At 42.7% G+C, this 14835-nt stretch overlaps 2 protein-coding genes across 6 annotated transcripts in view; both read left to right on the top strand.

The window, feature by feature from the left end:
• ldlrap1b (low density lipoprotein receptor adaptor protein 1b) overlaps window positions 1-4702 on the top strand; it is a 39256-nt gene extending 34554 nt beyond the window's left edge. For 3 of the 5 annotated variants that reach the window (XM_069195419.1, XM_006631237.3, XM_069195418.1), the window contains one exon: window positions 2976-4702. In XM_069195419.1, the coding sequence (XP_069051520.1) occupies window positions 2976-3120 (145 nt within the window). In that variant the 3' untranslated portion in view covers window positions 3121-4702. Of the gene's footprint in view, window positions 1-1325; window positions 1424-2109; window positions 2195-2975 lie in introns of all 5 variants that reach the window. The other 2 variants (XM_069195416.1, XM_069195417.1) reach the window with 2 other exon arrangements.
• A 1679-nt stretch (window positions 4703-6381) lies between these two features.
• On the top strand, window positions 6382-14067 carry LOC102690739 (oligodendrocyte transcription factor 4). The gene is made up of 7 exons (XM_015348642.2): window positions 6382-6455; window positions 6963-7035; window positions 7639-8870; window positions 10203-10294; window positions 10863-10960; window positions 11942-12041; window positions 12282-14067. Exons 3-7 carry the CDS (start codon window positions 7677-7679, stop codon window positions 12415-12417), a joined length of 1620 nt encoding a protein of 539 aa, XP_015204128.2. The 5' UTR covers window positions 6382-6455; window positions 6963-7035; window positions 7639-7676; the 3' UTR covers window positions 12418-14067.
• Window positions 14068-14835: the final 768 nt, after the last annotated feature.

Below are 14835 nucleotides of genomic sequence, written 5' to 3'. Positions count from 1 at the left end.
GTACAAAACCCTTTTATCTAGTTAGTCTCTCTAATCTGAAAGGAGATGGGATGAGGAGCTCTAGGAGAGCTTGTGTAATTTGTAATATGTACTGGTCCCTTACAAATTCTTCCAGCAGTTCCTTTAGTGGGGGCATGAGGGAGCTGCACACGTACAGTACCTAATAAAGCAGATGTTAAAATTGTTTAACGAATGGTTTTAAAATATTTATGCTCATCTATGGAAGATGGTAATACAATAGCTTGCCGTTATTGTCCTCCCCTAAATATGTGAGCACATAATCATAATTTATTTTTCTTCATGCTTGTAATTAGATTCTAACAATGAAGCAGAAATGATGGCTGCGAAGTGCTTGCTGGGCAAATTGTTGTAGGTATGGGCTCTTTAATTTAGCATAGCGTAAGAAAAAAAGGAAAGGAAGAAGGTGAAGAACTGTGTGAAATTGGTTTCTGAGGTTACTTACAAACTGAAGGGCTTCTTGATGGTACTTCATGTAAATGGGGAAACTGATTTTAGAGAAATGCACAGTACAGTCTCCCTTGCTAAAACGGTTACAGTACATCTTAGATCTTTACTCCAGCACTGACCCCCCTGACTCAGTGGAAAGTTTTTCCCATGAATGATATCTGAGCAGTGTCTCTACAAACGCACTTTGCGCTAAAGGTTACGAGCACCTAATGAGAAATGTCCTTCGTTCGCAGTCTGATGGACTCGGAGGGCCATCTACAGACCTCCTAAAAACAGCAGACCCAATGCTTAACAGCACAAGATCTTTCCAGCTTTAACTGCTCTTTCAGGTGTTGAAAGGTGTCTTGCATCGCCCTGGGAGAGCTCTGAGGTGTTTCACGTGGCTTGAAGCTTGACTTCAGCTGTGGGCCAGTGTAAGCAATAGGTGAGGACTGTTTTCCTGAGAGGCGCCAGTTGGATGGTGATGTTAGTAGATTGGTTACCGGATGTCTACAGGCCTGGCAATTCTACTCTCCTCTGACCTCTGTTTTTAGAACAATTTTAGCTCAAACTGGGGGGTAAAGCTTCATCAAAACAAGCAGGGCTTGAGCTGGAAGCCATCGTGAACTGTTGCCTGCCTGCTGAGCCTTTTTTTGATTTATGCAGGGTTAAAGCCAAATTCACAGCCCAAAGGAAGTGAATGGAATGGAGCTGCTTTGTGCCTCAGAAGTCTGAGGATTGTTGTACCTGGGCATGGTTTAACAACTCAAACTTTTTAAATGCAGTTTCATATTTTCTTGTGGCACCGCAGCCAGGATTGTTTGTGACGGGGGCGCTCGGAGCCAGGCTGACTCACGTGTTCTCTTTGCGTTTGCCAGCCGCAGTCTGGATAGCTATGAGTCTTCAACAGGTAATGGCGCCTTGTTCGGCGACGGGCGTGTTCGACGTCGCGCCTCCACCCTCGGCTCACCCATGTGTACGTGAACCCCCCACCCACGTCTCCATCTCCCGCTCGTCCCGCGTTCCGCCTGCTTCACACCTCCAGCTCGGACGCTGACCGCAGGAAACCGCTAACAAACATGAGCTGCAGTATCTGCAGAGTAACAGGTGGAGGTCCTCGCAATTCTGTTGCTCAAGCTTTCATTTAAGATTTTTTTTTAAATGATCATCCCAAAGCTCATCTTGCCCTGTTTTAGACACCCTCTTAGCTCCAAGACTTGAAATAACCAGCTGTGCGGGACGATAAGGTACTGACAGGGTCGGGGTTTGTTGTTGTCTTGTTAAGGACTTAAGATGTGGTTGCTGGGACAGATACTTATCTGCATTTATTTGTGCTGAAGCGACTTTTTAATGAATGCAACACTGTGTGTGTGTGAAACGGAAGGTTTTTAAGGCCTGTGTTAGACTTCAGTCTTCTTGGTAGCCGTGTTGTGAGGCACTGGTAGCAGAGTCTGAGGTGTGAAGCCTGTTCTAGACTCGAAGGCACAGGAAGTGGCCGTGTGCCAACCTCAAAGTCTTAAAATACCCTGCTTTCGTTTTAGGCGTCTGTCCTGGGCTGCGTTTCACGAGCCCTGGCTTTTCTGTCAAGAGATCAGACTCTGATCTTCCCCCCTTTTATCTGTAACTGCGTTGTCTTGGTTCATGGTTCTCTTTGTGTTACAGCCTGCGTTACAAGTACCTGGGGGATGGGAGAGGAGCTGCTGTGTTTACAGTTGTGGATAAGTTAAACCACACATGATATCCAACGGTACTTTCTTACGGAAACAGACAACAGCTTATAGATATGAGCTCATGAGTAGGGATGCATTTGCTCGGCAGCAGCCTGAATTGTGGAGGGCCTGGGGGCAGGGAGAGCCCAGGACACAGCGCTCGGGAGGGGGACGGGCGTGCAGCCCTGCCTCACCGTGCTCGGGCTGGCCTCGTGGCTTTCTCTTTAGGGGGAAATTGAGCTGCGGGAAATAGCTTTAGCTGCTGTTGCAGGTCTCCTCTTCTGACTACAGACTGGAACCTGCAGATCTCCGTGCGAGTACATTGCAACTGCAGTAACTACCAGGTTTATTTCTGGTTATCCCGCTCAATAGTCCACTTGCTATCCGGAGTGTTAGCAGGGAATTGTGCTGTTGAGAATGTCTGAATGTCACCTGCAACTATGCCGTGTACTTTAAAAGCTGGATTAATTGCTTGCTTTGGGACAGATGTGAATCAGATTTCATTGTGTTCTCTCTCCGTGTGTTGTTGTTATGTAGTCCACAGCTGTTTTGTCTGGAAATGCCTTCCACTGCTTTTTGTTACACACCATGCATTTTCAACAGGACGGCAAGCTAGCACGCATTTGAATGTTATTTGGCCTAAACTTCACTTTTGTGCTGTCAAAGCATGTTACTCCTCACGTTAATATGTGACTGTGTGTTGCAGGCTGTTCAGTATCATCGTCAACAATCGCACATTTCATTACAAGCATCATGGTCATCTTTGTTCTTGTGCAATTGAATCAAAATGCCGAGATTCATTATTTTCCTTCTCTGCAGACTCGCTGAGTCTAGAACTAACCCCCAGGTCTTGGACATTGGGGTGACGCCTCAGGACTTCAACACTGACGAGTGCCTTTCACCCACGGACTGGGACAAAGCTGACGCCAACGCCGCAGACAGAGACGACATCTTCGGTTTCTGAGGACGATGGCGCCCTCCTGTGTGCGGAGCCGGATTTGCACCGAAAGGAAAAGCACAGAAAGCCGTCTTCCTTGGAGAGACCACTGGCGCCACCTAGTGGTTTTTAGCTGGGAGGACTGACTAACCCAAAACAAGCGTTTTCAGCTTCCAGACTTTTCAGACCAAAGCAATAATAAACTATTACAAATATTTGCATTTCCCCCCACCTTTTTCTTTTTCTAAGGAGCCATCTTGCAGTTAATGGAGTTCTTTGTTAGTCTTGTTCTGTTTTGATTTCTTTTCATGTGATCACTTTTTGACATGTCTGTATATATGTATCAAAATCAGTATGACGTTTTATTTTAGAATTATAATTTATATCACCCTTTTATTTTTTTTATTTCGTTGAGTGTTTGTTTACCCTTTCTGCTTTAAAAAACCCCAAGAACAAAGCCCATGTCCTTTCATGTACTGACTCAGTGTAGCCTTTTCTGAATATATTTCAGGATCCCAAAGTTTCAATAATCCTCGAAACAACATGCAATTTCCTTCTGTTCTTTGCAGGACTGAATTTTTGGGTAAATGTTGATGTGTTGTACACATTTGTGTTGTCTCAGAGGTGCTTTTATTAAATCTTGTAAGTGTTAATTTTCAAAACAAGGATATCATGGGGAATTTTGAAACACTAGGGTTTGCTTTAGAAAAATGTAAATTCGTTGTTGAGCTCAAAATGGAACTTTTGGATTTCATTTTGTAAATGGACACAAAGAATGAACGTCTTTGGTTAGAAGAGGAATGAGACATTGTGCCATGTCTGCTTTTGATGCACTTAAACCATCACTTTCTCAGCGTCACACTTTTATTTAGGAAATAAATTATCACAAGGGGAGCAGGGCACATTGGCAATTGTGCTAGTAGAAATAAGATGCATCTCTGAGTGTGGAAGATTTTAAACCTGATTGCAATATTTTAGGGGTTTCTTGTCGGTAAAATAAATGCTGCATCCAGCGTTTCAGCTATAGCTGAAATTGGCAATGCCAAATAGACACACACAGGGACAGAAAAGCTATTCTGAACTGAATCTTTTTGTGAACTTTGGTAGCTCTTAATGTTTAGCAAGAAACTTTTTATTTTTCTTTAGACCACAATCATGGTGGGGAATGATACATTCACCTATGCATTCAATGAGGTAAGAAAAATAAACCTGCATGTCAGAGAAGGAATTTTGCATTTTATGAGAAGAAAAGGACAATCTTATTTTGTTTTCTGGTTGGAAAGCTTACTTTTCTGAAAACAAAAGCAAGAAGTATTTTTGCACTTGTTTTTCCTCCCTCTTCAGAGCACATTGTTTAATTGCAGGAAAGTGGGTTTTTATGCAGGAAATGCAAATGCTGCTAATGGTTCCCCACCTGTGTGGTTTTGCTTCTCCACATTCACCTTCCCGAAGCGATCACTTCCTGGGGAGGGGGCTAGGTGTGTGTGTGTCAGTGTTAATATTGACCTTCTACACATGGTTGCATATTCTTTTGGATTAATTTAAATACTACTCTGTCAGTATCATGTTATGTTCCCTCAAAATTGAATAAAATAAGAAATGAAAGTGAGACCTGTCTTTTTTTTAATTGCAGGATTTGTTTGTGATCCTGATCACCTCTAATGATCCGAAGCTGGCTTGATTATAATATATCAATATATGGGGGAGTCTTTACGACACCTGGCGGTGCTGTAATTTTCATGTTGATGGGAATGTGCTCGTCACATCAGTCTGGTTCAGATCGGGAGCCTTGACCCTGGAGGACCTCTCTGCAGTTGGTCTTGTAGGCAACTCTAAACTGACGGCTCCTAAACTTCAATTAATAACTTGGCAAGATTTCACGAACAAATTTAATGAGTAGTCTGGCCTTCAAGGGTTTGAATGGTTTGGATTCCAGGCAATTTGTTTGCTTACCGGTGTATGTGGTCCCAATGAAATTCTTTCTAGCGTTCACAAAGTGTCAACTCAATGGTTCCCTAAACGCTGTGCTCTATTGGAGCTTTCCAAGACCACACTTAGGGCACTGTTTTAGGTGGATGTGACTTAGATGCCTTTGAGAAGAGAAAATACTCTTAAATCCTTCGGTGTATTTTTGGTTTGGGGGCACAATTCTGTGCAGCCCAAGCTGCTGACTCATAAAAGAAGAAAAGAGCCCCTTTGAATGCTGCGTCAAACATGTTTCTGAAATAGAGAGTCTGCGTGTCATACTTGCACATCTGGTTGTTTTATTTGCAGATATCCTGTGTGTATTGGAAAGCAAGGGGTGCATCTGTCATATCCCCCCAAAAAACTTATCTTTTAACCAACTAGTTCTTGTTTTTTCATCTCCTTAAAATGCAAACGGTCTGGATGGCTTGGTAGCATTTGTTACTCCTTTCATAAATTGCTATGGGTATCCATTTATACATCTGGATTCTCCACAAAAAGCACGGATTAGTCCATGGGTGAACTGAACCACTGAGCTGGACTGGTGTCCAGTCCAGGGTGTACCCTGCCTTGTGCCTCTGGATAGTATCCAGCCTCCCCACAGTGCAAGTTTGGGAGAAGCGGTTGGAAAATGGATGGATTGATTTGGACCAAATTAGGAAATTGAAAACTTTGTCTACTGAACCATTCTTTTCCCCTAATGACGAGATAGTGAAGCTTATTCAATAAATCTTTGGTAGTTTCTTTATAAAGCGACATTAAATTAGCTGAGAATAAAAAAAAAGTCAGAACGATACCGTGTCTGTCTTTTTAACTACAGAAGGTGGCATTGTCATTTTAAAAATGTGGTAGCATCTGTCCTGAATTAGTAGACAACGATTTTTTTTTATATATATTGTATTCGAGTCTTGATTCGTTAAATTATTTTTGTCTCGTCTGTACAGGATTTGTAGATGAACAACAACAGGTAAATGCACAACCATGTTTATTGCCCTCATTAAATGACACGTTTACAACATGGTCTCTTTCTAATTAATACTGTTCCTATCCGTGTGTTTTACTGAAACATGGTGCGGTCGGCCCAGGTGGAGACCCGACTCCGAAGTGCTTAATTATACACATTAAAATCGACGTTTGGTTTCAGTTGACTAAAACGTCCACTACTTCGTCTTGGAGACTGCCATACAGTAGGTGACTTCAGCGCCCCCAATCATTACAATACACTCACTCCATGCTCGCACTAATTATGCAAGAGCTAACCGGTTTTTGTGTTTTATTCATTAAAAAAAACTACGAATGCAGCTGTAGGATTGAGCTCCGCCTTCTTCTCCACGTTAAATTAACGCTTTGTGGCGGCCGAGTCGGTTTGGCTGTTGGGGTTTGTAACGTTGATTAAGGTAAGTGTAGTTAACCTTTATATGTTTGGGATATTCCCTATAAAAAACAAATAAACAAACACCACCAAATCGTCATAAATTGAAGTGAAGTGGGTAAATCTTATAAAAAAGTTATAAACCGGATTTTTTTTTCTTAAGCGGTGGGGTGGAGCCAAGGTTATCGGTTAATGAGAATTAGATAACCTTCAAACAATCAGTAAAATAGTATGTTTAGCATTGTGAATTCGGGAGTGAAATTACACGTTTAAGTCATTTGCGAGCGGAATTATGAATGTCAGGTATCCAGGATTGTGCTCTTCTGCCTTGTTTGACGCTGTAACATTGTGTAAACTTCCAAAGGCTTGGAGTTTGATCGTTACGCGAGTCGGGGGTTTTGAAACAGTATCCAGCATTGTTTATTATTCTGGTTTTAGAACATTTGCATGATAACCTGAGAGCGCTGAAATCTTGCTCATACCCCGAGCGCCAGGTGCGCTCTTTGCCTTACAATAGTTTTTTTTGCCTTAGAAAAGTTTTCAATCCTGCGTTCCCGGGTATTCGGTCCAACTGGACACCAAATCACCTTAATCAGTGACAGAAGGTAATTGATCTGCTTGCTTATTTCGAGTTTTTTCCCTGCTCTTGTTCCTTGGTTTAAAAAAAAATAACCTGCAGTGTGTATGTATATTCTATCCAACAGCTTCAGTACACAGAACTTCATGTGGTCTCTTCTGAACCTTGCTAGTTAAGAATTCGCTCTCTTATTGAAGGCTCATAATAGACGCTTTGTAATCTACAAACACTTGATGGGAATGACAAGGCTTCAGATATTCTCGCAGTAAATCCACAAACACAAGTTTCTCCTTCTGCTTAAGTCCTGTTGCTCACACGTCAACACATTTCCACTCCCCTGAAGGAGGGTTTCAGTAACTGGGGTGCTGGCAGAGGGTTGATGCAAATTACAGCTTTTGAAGAGCTAAAAGAAAACTTAAAACCTAGACCTAGAGTGGAAACCTGAAATTGGCGAATCTATAGTTAAGAATATGACCTGGAAAGAAACAAAACAAAAATGGAACACATTGGTCTCTCAATATGAAGATGGAGAATTAGTATTTGGAAAAAGAAAAGATGAAAAGGCTAGTTTTCACTGCTGTATGACTGATTTTGGTGTTTCTTACTAGTGGAGTTTTCTTTTTCTTCCTAGGGCGCAAGTTCTTGCAATCTCATCTTCAATGACAGAAGATGGAGTCTGACAGCCCCCGATCGCCCTTGAGTTATCGCAGAGTCGTGCTGTATGACTTGCCAGATGATAGGTGTCAGAATTCTGCTTCAGGTCTCTCAGATTCGTACTGTAATTTAAAAATCGTAATAGCCAATCACCAATGCGCTGCACATCCCAAACGGCGCCTTGATTCCTTTCCAGAGCGTGCTTGTTCGTCTCCTTTAAATAAGCCTTTGATTTTAAACTCTGGTTTCAACTCCTTACGCAGCTCTGATAAAGCTTCCCACCCGCCTGATTTAGCTCGTGTCCTTGACTCCTCCTCACAAGACAACGAGGCGTCTGAAGCCGCTTCTGAAATCCTTCCAAGGGAAGAGAGAGCGCTGTGTGGGAAAACCGTGGCTGAAAGGTGCAGTCAGACCCCACGTATTTCTGTGCCATTTGGGGAGCAAGACTTGGACAAAGGCGCTTCAGTTCCGGGTGGGGCTTTCACAGCCTGTCCCAGTAAAATTACAATGACGCAAACTAGTTCCTCAGCTGGGAAACCTGCGGCACGAGAGCAAGCTGACGAGCTGATGTCTGTTAGCCCCGTTGACAGAGATGATGACGGGATTGAGGAGTTTATTGTAAGCTGTCAACAGTTTTACGAGAGCAACTGTAGCGGAGCTGGTGGCGCCGACTGGAGCTCGTGCGATGACCAGGATTGGAGATGTGGAATGGAAAACGGAACCTCTAGCGACGAGGGCTACTTCACCAGCTCTTTCAGGGAAGAGCAGTCGAGTGCTGAAGGGAGGGGCACCAGTCCCAAGGAGCTGGTGCAGCCTGTGAACACATCGACGCCTTCAGTGAAGGGAGCTGTTGCAGATGGGGGGCTGTTGCAGACGGGGCAGGTGGCGCTGTCGGGGACAGTTATCCACAGTGAGCCTCGGCCATGGGAAGTCTTAGGACTGCAGGCGTTTGCCTCATCCCTGACTGGTAATTCCGGGCCTGAGTCCTTGCAGAGGGATATTTTATTTCAGGACAGCAGCGAGCGTGCCTCAACCTTTGGGCCTGGGATTTGTGAAACCCATCATTCGCTGGAGTCTAAAGGTTTTTCTGATGCAGCGAGTACTGCTTCTGAGCACAAGCAGTTTGCCCAGAAGCCTTTGGCTTGTGTTAAGGAAAAAGAGACTTCTGCTAATGGTTCATTAAATGCTACACAGCTACTCCACAGACAGGTAAAAAAATGGATATTGTCATTATTAAATCTTTAAAAAACACCTCTCATCTAAACAGGATGTAGTGAAAGGATTGTTTCCTCCTTCATCTTCCTGCTGTCTGCGTTAGAGATGTTTCTCAGCTGTGTGCTACGAAAACAAAACACTGCATGGAAACTGGCGCGTGTGTCTTGTGGAATGAAAATGTGTAGACGGGATATTCTGATGAAAGCTGCATCCTGGGTAGTAAGATAAGTTTTAAAACCTGGATGGTGCTGGAATTAATATAAGCAGTGGTAAGAGTTCCTTACGGAAGAGCCCAGTGCAGTCATTCTGGGAAAGTGACTTCTGACCTTGGAGAGATCCAGGCTGTTCTTTCTGGTTTGTGTTACTCCTGGGGTTTAGAAAGTGGTGGCTTCGGTCACGGTGCTCCAAGGAAGAGGTTGGCTCCTAATGAGGGAGCTTTTTGAGACTGTTTTGAAAATAGATATGTATGCACAAGTAATTTATGAGGTATAGTCCAGAAATAAAGGTGTAGATGTCATAGTATTTGGTGCAGCCGATAATATCTAAGTATGGGCCAAGGTACATTTAATATGAGATATTTAAAATATAAGTGTCTTAATGCATACTGTTTTTGTGTAGATATGTGGAGCTTACTCTGTTGACTCTGCAACTACTATTCTCTTTCAAGTTGAGCACTTTAGTTGCATCTAAAATCTCATAGTTGTTCAAATGTAGTATTGTATGATGTGTCTTGTAGGATTTCATGTTGTATTTATTGTATTTTTGTACTTGCATGCATACAGTATGTCTTTTTCTTTTTATTGGTGAAGGTTGTGAAGCAATATTGCCAAATACATTTCCCAGGTTTGGGATAATGAAGGTTTTCTAATCCAATCCCAGTAGTTAACAGCAGGAAGTGTTATAAAGTACCCGCAGCAGAAACGTGTGCGAGGGGGTGACTTCAGGGTTGGGGCAAAGGGTCCCTCGATAAAATGGCTACCCAAGGCTGATCATCAAGAGTCTGAAAAAGTTTTGTAGGTTCTCTCTAGTATCTACCACTTCATACCTGTGATGCAAGGTTAAATTGGTGAGGCTAAAATTGTTTTCTCGTCTTGGTCTTGGTGCCGATTTCAGGACGCTGAGAATATCTGCTGGGCTTGTGCCCTCAAGGCCCAGACTAGGCACTAGTATCTTACGGAAGAGATGTCAAAAGGAATTCTCACCTCAGGCTGTCAGAAGCCCCTTTATGATGTTGTCCTCCGTTTTTGAACATTGTTTTCTTAAGACTCATCATGCTGATCATTCTAAGACAGCCTTCTCTTCCCCAGTTTTCTTGTATTTTTTCAGGTGAGGTCTGTGATTATCGCCCCTGCGACTATGAACCATGTCCCTCCCGCACAGGGCCCGGTTAATGGTGCCCTCAGTGGTCCAGTTTATAGGTACGTTCAGGACATCCATGGAGTTTCCCTTCAGAGAGGTTCGAGGAACAAAACTACTGTTTTATAGCTTAGAGCTCATAAAAGTACTAACTCATTTGGTTCATCCTAGCTAAATAATCAAATGAGTTTCTCCAAACATTTTGTGAAGCCAAGGTATCAGTTTGGACAAAGTGACTGGGTGGCAAATTGATCCTGGATCAATAATTCTGACGAGTATGTTGGCGGGACCTTATTTGCACTCCTGCTGTTGCAAGAGTAACAGCAGCGAGCACAGATGGAAACCACTAATTGTTTCTAAGCTTGAAAAATGTTGAGAAAAAAGTAATTGGCAGTGCTATTTGTTTTTAAAGAAGGTTAGAGATGCCTGGAGGCGTTGAAAATAATCAACATACAACAACCGTTGTAGCTGCCCTGTGGGAGATTTTAGTTATTGTAGAATTTCCAGGTTTAGCATATTGTCTAACAGTAGGGGGAAGCATTTAGTAACACTGTTTTTTGGAGGGGGTTCGTTTTAGTCCTATGTGCGCTTGTAAAGGAGTTTTTCTTCCCCACACACTGCTCTTTGTAGAAATGTAGTCTTTGAAGAATCAGAGCTGGAACAACAAAAGAAGATGTATGTCCAGCGCGTGTCCAGCCACATGGCCGACAGTAACGCTGAGAACCAAGGTACGAATGACCAATACCACGCTACTGTCAAGTTTTCTTTTCAATTTAATGCTGCGATAAAAGTGTCCAGTTTTCATGGAAAAGGAGCAGATTTCTGTATGGGAAACAGGCAGCTGTGCGTCAGTCGTGTATTTTCATGTCTATGTTTTCCTTTTCAATTCACTAGGTACAGTAGCATATGTCACTCGTCCATTTTGAGGCATTTTTTTCACATGGTTACGTCCTTTCTTTGCCACAGATTTTTGTGAGCGTGCTCACATTAATGTCTGTTTCTCTGGCAGCTCTTCCAGAGAGACACGTGCACTGGGGTGACCAGTGTTGGAGATGGCTAATACCTCTACCCTTGTAGGATTATCTATAGAAGAATCCTTGATAACCCCTCACCTGTGTGCACCTGTGTGGCCACAGCAGTGGGCCCTTTCTCCTCCCCCTCCTGCCCCCTCTCTAGCTCTTTCAAATTCTGATCATCAGATATCACCGCCAGAGGGTTGGAGTTTTATTTTGTGAAGAAAATCTCTGTTCTTTTTCCCGTCAAAGTCAGTCCTGTGTAGGTTTAACAATACAGAGTGGACACTGAGGCCAGTGTTGAGTCTCCTATTGTCTGGGACACAGCAGTGGCTGTGGAGCAGTGAGAACGCTCATCGGGAGCAGGTTGGGTTTTGTAACAAGGTCTCCATTTGCATTCAGAAGCAATACAGAAAAAGGAATCGTTTTTTTTTTTCCTCAGTACATGCCTGCATGCTTTTCTTCATTTTCTTGTGGAAAGGGTTCCAAATCTCTTGCTGAAAAGTTAAGAACTGCACTGTATATCACGCCTGGATGTGTCGTGAGTACACACTCTTATTGTAACCTTTGACTAAAGGTTTAGTGTTGAAAAGGTGTTGAAAAGATAAAGATCAGATTGGGATGTGAGAAAAAAAGTGTACATGGGGCTTTTTGAACCGGTCTTTTTAACCAGCCCTTCCTCCTGATGTTTCCTAGGCGTGATGAATGAGCTGCTGGTCTTGATGAGCGCTGTGGCCGGCCAGGGAAATAGCACCAGCAGCGGGTCATGGCAGCACCCCTCAGATCTCACAAAAAGGTGAGGTGCATGGTGCCCCGATTCTCCAGGGGCACATCTTTTACTCATTTATAAGGCCAGTACTCTAGAATCCGTGCACTTACAGTAATTCTTCTCGGTAACTTCTCTGCGTTTGGCATTTAGCACCGTTTCTCCATTTCTGGAGAAAATAGCACCTCCTAGCTGTATTTGTCATTTGTACTTGTGTTATTGTACTGTGGAAAACATTTGAACAGTTAATGGGCAATTTTATCGCTGCAGAAACTACAGGAGAGCACTGGGCAAGCCCGTCTGTCAGATTAGTCTGCAAGACTGGCAGAAGAGGAACGGAAAGTACTTCCGGCGCTTTGCATCAATCCCAGACAAGTTTAACCGCAGCAGGATAGCCGATACCTGATGATGAGGACAGTGTGTGTGCTGTCCTTTTGTGACTGTGTGCTGCTCTGTGCGCATGTCGTCGTTCACTATTTTTAGTAACTCGTAGTTTTCAGTAGTGAAGAGCACTGTGTGGTGAAGGTCCAGTCGCTGGGCAGCTGGAGGACAATATTTCAGTACGGAGGCGTGATCCGGTGGGGAGAGCGGGCCATCGGTAATTTTGATTTATTTTTATCATGTCACCAATCTCAATAATGTTGATGTTGGCCAAGGTAGCTCTAAAAAAGGAGAAACGATTTGACAGTTTTGGTGTCTTGACATGCTTGAAATTGCTGGCTCTTGTAAAGCAGGCTTGCTCGTCTGACCCTTTACTGGACAGACACTTTTTACCATAATACAGTTTATCAGCCTACTCTTCAGCCTACTTTTTTGCACTTGCTTGACCTTTCTTCCTTCAGCTTCTGAGCTTATAAGTTCATTCAGTTCATTTAAATTTGTGTTTTATTTTGCTCTCTGTACGAATTTTTCTGAACTGTATTTATTATCTAGCTAGTTCCGGAAAACATGCAGTTTGTCGTTGGTTGATTTTAACATTTTTTGTTTGTTTGTTAATTGTGTGTTTGAACTGGAAATAAATTAGCGTAAAGAATTTAAGGTCAGAAGTCTCTGTATCTTCACTAAATACAGGTGACACTTTGCTCTTTGTTCAGCTAAATCAGAGTTTCAAGATCCTGGATTCCCAGAATTACTGGTTTCACCTCCAGCTGGACTTGTCCCTAATAGAAATCTTTACTCACAAACTGTTTGATTTTCAAGTCTTTTCCTACTCGAAAGCTGGACATCGTAAGTCAATTATGAAATGCTGTGGTTAAAAGGCATGCTAAGTGGCTGAAAGTCATAGAAGTGTCCGAATGAATCCTGTTATTAGGTCGGTTAATGTAAGTGAGAGATCAGCTGGAACAAGAAGAGTGAGCACACTGGCTGTGCCACAGTGGGGCTGCAGGTTCTGTACCAGGGGTCTGATGGGTCTCCTTGGCTTGTCCGGGCAGGAGCAGAACTCTTGTCTTGCCATGTGGTCTCACACAAGCCTCTTCTGCCTGTAGGTGCAGTGGGTCTTGGTGTTCGAGAGATCTGCTCTCCATTTGGGGGTGCAGAATCGGGAGGGGTTGTTCTTCTCAAGTTAATCCCTTCTTATTTTTCCTTCTGTGCTGCTGCAGGAATGAGTGTAAAACGGGGTGCTGGGGATTATGTGTGAAATAGAAGAAAGGTATTGCACATCAAAAAACAGTTCAATGTGCATAAAAAGGTACTAAACATATGACTAATATCGGAGGTCTGCATACATTTTGAAAGCCTACAAACCTTGTACAAAGTCTTGTAGTACTCTTGTTGTACTCGCAAGAGTAAATGAAGGACATGTGCACCTTATTTTTGTGAAGCTAATGGTTTTGGGCTTTTATGTGTTAACCGGTTGACTAATTCCTCACCCCTGAAGAAGGCAGGCCATTTTTTTAGTTAACTGAAGATTATAACATTAAAGTCAGCAGTTTGCGAAGTTGCACACTTTACAGTCACTGAGAAGTTCTCCTTAAAACCCCTTTTCTTTTGTCGGCGGAGTGTTTGTGTGGGTGGGCCGTTGGAGAGAGATCTACTGAAGGTTAGCGACAGCCAGAAGCACATGAATTCTTGTGGGGGGGGGGGGAGGGATGAGAGATGAGGAACTACAAAACTAAAGCTATTTGCATTTGAAACAAAACACTGACTGTGGAGTATGCATTCACTTCCAATATTTGTATTTCTGTTTTAAATGTTGAATGTAGAGATTGGGGATTCTTAACACTGTCGCATTTGCAAAGGGGAGTGGCATGATAAGTATAGATTTGTCAGGCATAGTGCCAAAAGCTCCTGTTAGAACTTAAGGTTAATAGAAATGGAAAAAAAAAACAGTTTCAAATTTTGGATTGTTTGTCAATGAAAATGGAAATTTCCTCCTCTGAGACATACTGTAGGCCAGGGTTGTATCATACACTTTTTGCTTTTATTCTTTTAAGATAAATTTAAGCCAGCAACCTTATCACTCTGCATCTCACAACTGGATCCCCACCACAAACTATGCATGTAATAAATTTTGTGCAAATGAGCAAACTTACTGTTTTACAGACACTAAAACAATAAAAACACGAATGTCGCCTTTTAAAAATAAGAAAAAATATTTTCAATCATCTCGTTTCTTAATTTTTGTACATTCCCCAGTGTTGATTTGTGGCTGCAGCCATCTTCCAAAACCCTCTCAGCCTCTCTCTTTTCTGTATTTTATTCCGGCTGACTTTTCAATGTCTAAATTGAAATTTTAACATCATTTACTTAATCTGGGAAAAAAAACAGATTTTTTTTTCTTGACTGTCATCTGTCTTCATGTATGAAATATGTGTATGTACAT

Source organism: Lepisosteus oculatus, chromosome 11, assembly GCF_040954835.1.
Source record: "Lepisosteus oculatus isolate fLepOcu1 chromosome 11, fLepOcu1.hap2, whole genome shotgun sequence".
Taxonomy (NCBI): Eukaryota; Metazoa; Chordata; class Actinopteri; order Semionotiformes; family Lepisosteidae; genus Lepisosteus; species Lepisosteus oculatus.
Note: the sequence above shows the minus strand (reverse complement) of the source record. Positions and strands in the feature narration are given on the sequence as shown.

Coding starts and splice junctions, on each gene's coding strand:
- LOC102690739 (XM_015348642.2), top strand. CDS start 7,677: ATGGAGTCTGACAGCCCCCGATCGCCCTTGAGTTATCGCAGAGTCGTG. Junction 10,961..11,941: donor CAGTAACGCTGAGAACCAAG/GTACGAATGACC, acceptor GATGTTTCCTAG/GCGTGATGAATGAGCTGCTG. Junction 12,042..12,281: donor CCCTCAGATCTCACAAAAAG/GTGAGGTGCATG, acceptor TTATCGCTGCAG/AAACTACAGGAGAGCACTGG.